The 3870-nt window shown below is 37.6% G+C and overlaps 1 protein-coding gene across 1 annotated transcript; it reads left to right on the forward strand.

Annotated features, from left to right (window-relative positions):
* The first annotated feature begins 417 nt into the window (after positions 1-417).
* Positions 418-2503, forward strand: LOC111897015 (uncharacterized). Its single transcript, XM_023892990.1, has 4 exons — positions 418-450; positions 1221-1597; positions 1768-2249; positions 2358-2503. Exons 1-4 carry the CDS (start codon positions 418-420, stop codon positions 2501-2503), a joined length of 1038 nt encoding a protein of 345 aa, XP_023748758.1.
* The last annotated feature ends 1367 nt before the right edge of the window (positions 2504-3870 follow it).

The following is a 3870-nucleotide window of genomic DNA, read 5'->3' on the forward strand; positions in this document are numbered from 1 at the left end:
TAGATCTATGGGTTAGAGGAACAGATCTGACCTCAGGAGGTCATTTCTGTTGAAGCATGACATGAACTCGTCGAGTCCCAAGAACATACTCGACGAGTAGGGCTAGGGTTTCCCGTAGTTCACTCAGTGAGTAACTTGCCGAGTTGGGGGAAAGACTCGATGAGTTAGAGGGAGTTAGAGGACTGGAGTTCCAGGCGGAACTCGCCGAGTTCATCATGGGACTCGAAGAGTTTATTCGGGGTAGTCCCGCGATTCATGCTAGGTGTAACTCGTCGAGCAGGGGAAAGACTCGACGTTTCATGTGAGACTAGAGAGATAGTGGACACGTGTAGACTCGCCAAGTCGCCCAAGTGCACTCGATGAGTCGGGTCAAAGTTTGACCGTTGACTTTTGTTGACTTTTAGGGTTTGGTCAACAATGGAGCCTTTGAGTTCTGAGAGGGGTAAAATGGTCTTTTACCCTTTCGAGGGTGCCAAGAGAGGGTTGAGCCTAGTCTCGAGAGTTATATTTATGAGAGTATTTACTTTATGTGATTAGGCGGAGGCTAGACCATATTTCTACCGAGTCAGAGATCTATTGAGACATCTGAGGTAAGTCTTCTCACTATACATTACTTTGAGTGGTAGTTATGTGTGACCGGAAGGTCTTATGTGCTTACATTGAGTATTATGTTGTATGTGACATGCTATGCATTATGTCTTTGTGATTTATGCTATGCGGAGTTAATAGACCGGACCGAAGGGTCCAACGATTCATGAGGTCGGAAGGCTCAAGCAGACCGGACCGGAGGGTCCAACGAGCTTAGGACCAGAGGGTCCACAGAGTTATAGGACTGGAGGGTCCCATTGAGACACATTGACCAGAGGGTCAAACAGAGTTATAGCCTCGAGTGGCTAATATGTGTTGTATGTGGTATTTTGGGGAAACTCACTAAGCTTCGTGCTTACAGTGTTGTGTTGTGTGTTTCAGGTTTTCTCAGGATCACGGGACGACATCGACTCGATTGTACACACCAGAGGAAGCGTTGTTTTGAGGATCCTGGTTTATTAATTGATTGAATAAAAGAGTCATGTATTGTAATCTAAACAAAAATGGGATTTTTATGAAAAGTGTTAAAGAGATAAATGATTTTAAATGAAAAAAAAATTGTGTTGAAATTGTCGGTGTTACATATGGTTTGTTTGAGTTGAATGTTTTTGTTATTTCATGTTTTCTTTTAGGGATTAGTAGAGGCCGTCAAAGAAAGGGTTCCAGCAGCAGAGCATAAACAATGTGCTAGGCACATCTATGCTAGCTTCAAGAAAAGATCCAAAGGTAAACAATATAGGAAGTTATTTTGGGCTGCTGCTGCTAGTACTACTCAACCTAAATTTGAGGCAGAAACGAATTCCATAAAAACAATTGACCGTTTGGCTTATGAACACCTCATGGAAAGGGACCCTAAAAGTTGGTGCAGGGCATTCTTTGAAGTGGACAGGGCTTGTGATGCTTGTGAGAATGACATGTCAGAAATTTTCAACTCTGTTATTGATCTTGATAGGAAGAGACCACTCCTCACCATGTTGGAAGAGATTCAGATTTATGCAATGGAGAAGATGTATAAAATGTTGCTAGAGGGACAAAGTTGGGGTAGTTTAAAAATATGCCTATCTATAAGATTAAAAATATCAAAGTTAAAGAAACAACAAAAGTATGATATAACTTCTATTTGATAAGTATTATTATCTCATCTATAAGATTAATAGAACTTGTTATTTTGGTGGATAGATTTTGGGGAGTTATACTTTCTAGGATACAAAAATATAAGGTTAGGATTGGAAATGATGGATATGCTGTGGACCTTAACAACAACACATGTGGATGTAGATCTTGGCAAGTATTAGGTATCCTATGTGTGCATGCAGTGGCAACAATTTCATACCTCAACAAGAATGCAGAGGATTATGTTGCACCATGGTTCTATACAACCATGGTCTTGACTTGTTATAACCATACCATTAATCCACTTAATGGTAGTTCCATGTGGCTTGAAGTGTCTTACATGAAGCCATTGCCTCCCCAAAAAGAAGGTTACCAGGAAGGCCAACCCTTAAAAGGAAAAGGGGATCAATTTGAGAGGGAAAGCAAGGGGAAAACAAGGCATACTATCTCAAAAGCAAGTGCAATTATGAGATGCACCATTTGTAGAGAAAAGGGCCACAATAGATCAACATGTCCTACAAGACCAGAAGATGTAGCATCCACTTCAAGTCTAAAAAGAAGAAAGCTAAAAAATGTAAAAAAGAGAAAGGTATGCTATTAAAATAATGTAATTATACTGCAACATCCAACTCATTAAGTACACCTTTGTATAGCAGGTACTGTGGAACCAGTTCAAGTAGAACAAGTTCAAGTAGATCCAATTCAAGTTGACGATCCTGCACAACCTGTTGATGATGTTCAAGTAGATGATCCTGTTAATGATGTCCCTACTCAACCTGTTGCAACTGGGAAGAGGATATGAAAATACTTAGAAAGAATTACCAAGATAGGGTTGAGAGGGAGGTTTTGAAGAAAGAAGGAAGCAGTGATCACCACCAAATGGTGTTGGATTGATTTTATGTTTTAATATTTTTGGGAAGACAAACTTTTAGTCTTTAAATTATGTAATTGGGAAAACTTTGAGGCATGACACACCTTTTGACATATTAGGACAAATGTGGGCACAACTTTTGTAATGGTGCACATGCTAATGAATTCTTACAAATTTGTCTTTTATATATATTATATGCTTTGGTTGTGGTTAAGAAATGTTTGCTATCTTTTGACATATTAGGACAAATGTTGTTGTTGTGGTTAATCTGGACAAGTTTACCCTTAGATCACATTAAGACCGTTTTACCCTTGGATCACATTAAGACCATTTTACCCATGGATCACATTAAAACATTAACATTAAGAAATGTTTGATGTTGTTTGTTGTGGTTAATCTGGACAATTTTACCCTTGGATCACATTAAGACCATTTTACCCTTGGATCACATTAAGACATTAACATTAAGAAATGTTTGATGTTGTTGTTGTGGTTAATCTGGACAATTTTACCCTTGGATCACAGTAAGACCATTTTACTCTTGGATCATATTAACACCATTAACAATTGATAGTTGCTATGCTTAATCTGGACCATTTTACCCATGCATCATGTCCAATTGACTAACATGTTAAACACATTAATATTTCTTTGAAACCGGTTAAAACATCAAACTATCATTAATAAAAAAGATTGTCTTAATACATCAAACAAAATACAACATTAAGGGTTCAATTTAGTCTTTGAATACAACTTCACTAACTACTTCTTAAACACAAACAATAGAAACAACATGTACAATCATCAGAACTTTATGAGTAAATAGCTTCCATTTGAATTTTTCAAACTCTTGTCTAACAACCAAATTTTCTTGTTCAATCTTCATCTTACATATGTTGATCTTGTTTTCCAACGTAGAAACTTTGAGGGTTAAATTACACAGTTCTTTTTGGTCCTTCCCAGAATTGACTTCATTTTCAGGGGTTTCAGGCTCCAACCATTCCCAAAACTTGCATTTTGGCCATTCATTCTTGAAAAAAGTAACAAATTGGTTAAAGAAAGAAGATTAAACCAAAAAGTAAAACCATTTGATTTACCATGGAGTTAGGGCACAATCTAAAATTTTTTCCTGGATTGTCTTTAGTTCGTGAAGTTCGTATGCGAGATGGTAACCCACAATAACAAGGATTTTCAGGTTTAAATTCAACATTACGTTTGGAAGTGATATAAGAAGAAGAAACATCCATGTCGATCTAGGGCACAATTGATGAGAATGACGCATTATGCAGATTAATATT

Source organism: Lactuca sativa, chromosome 3 (assembly GCF_002870075.4).
Source record: "Lactuca sativa cultivar Salinas chromosome 3, Lsat_Salinas_v11, whole genome shotgun sequence".
NCBI classification, from domain to species: domain Eukaryota; kingdom Viridiplantae; phylum Streptophyta; class Magnoliopsida; order Asterales; family Asteraceae; genus Lactuca; species Lactuca sativa.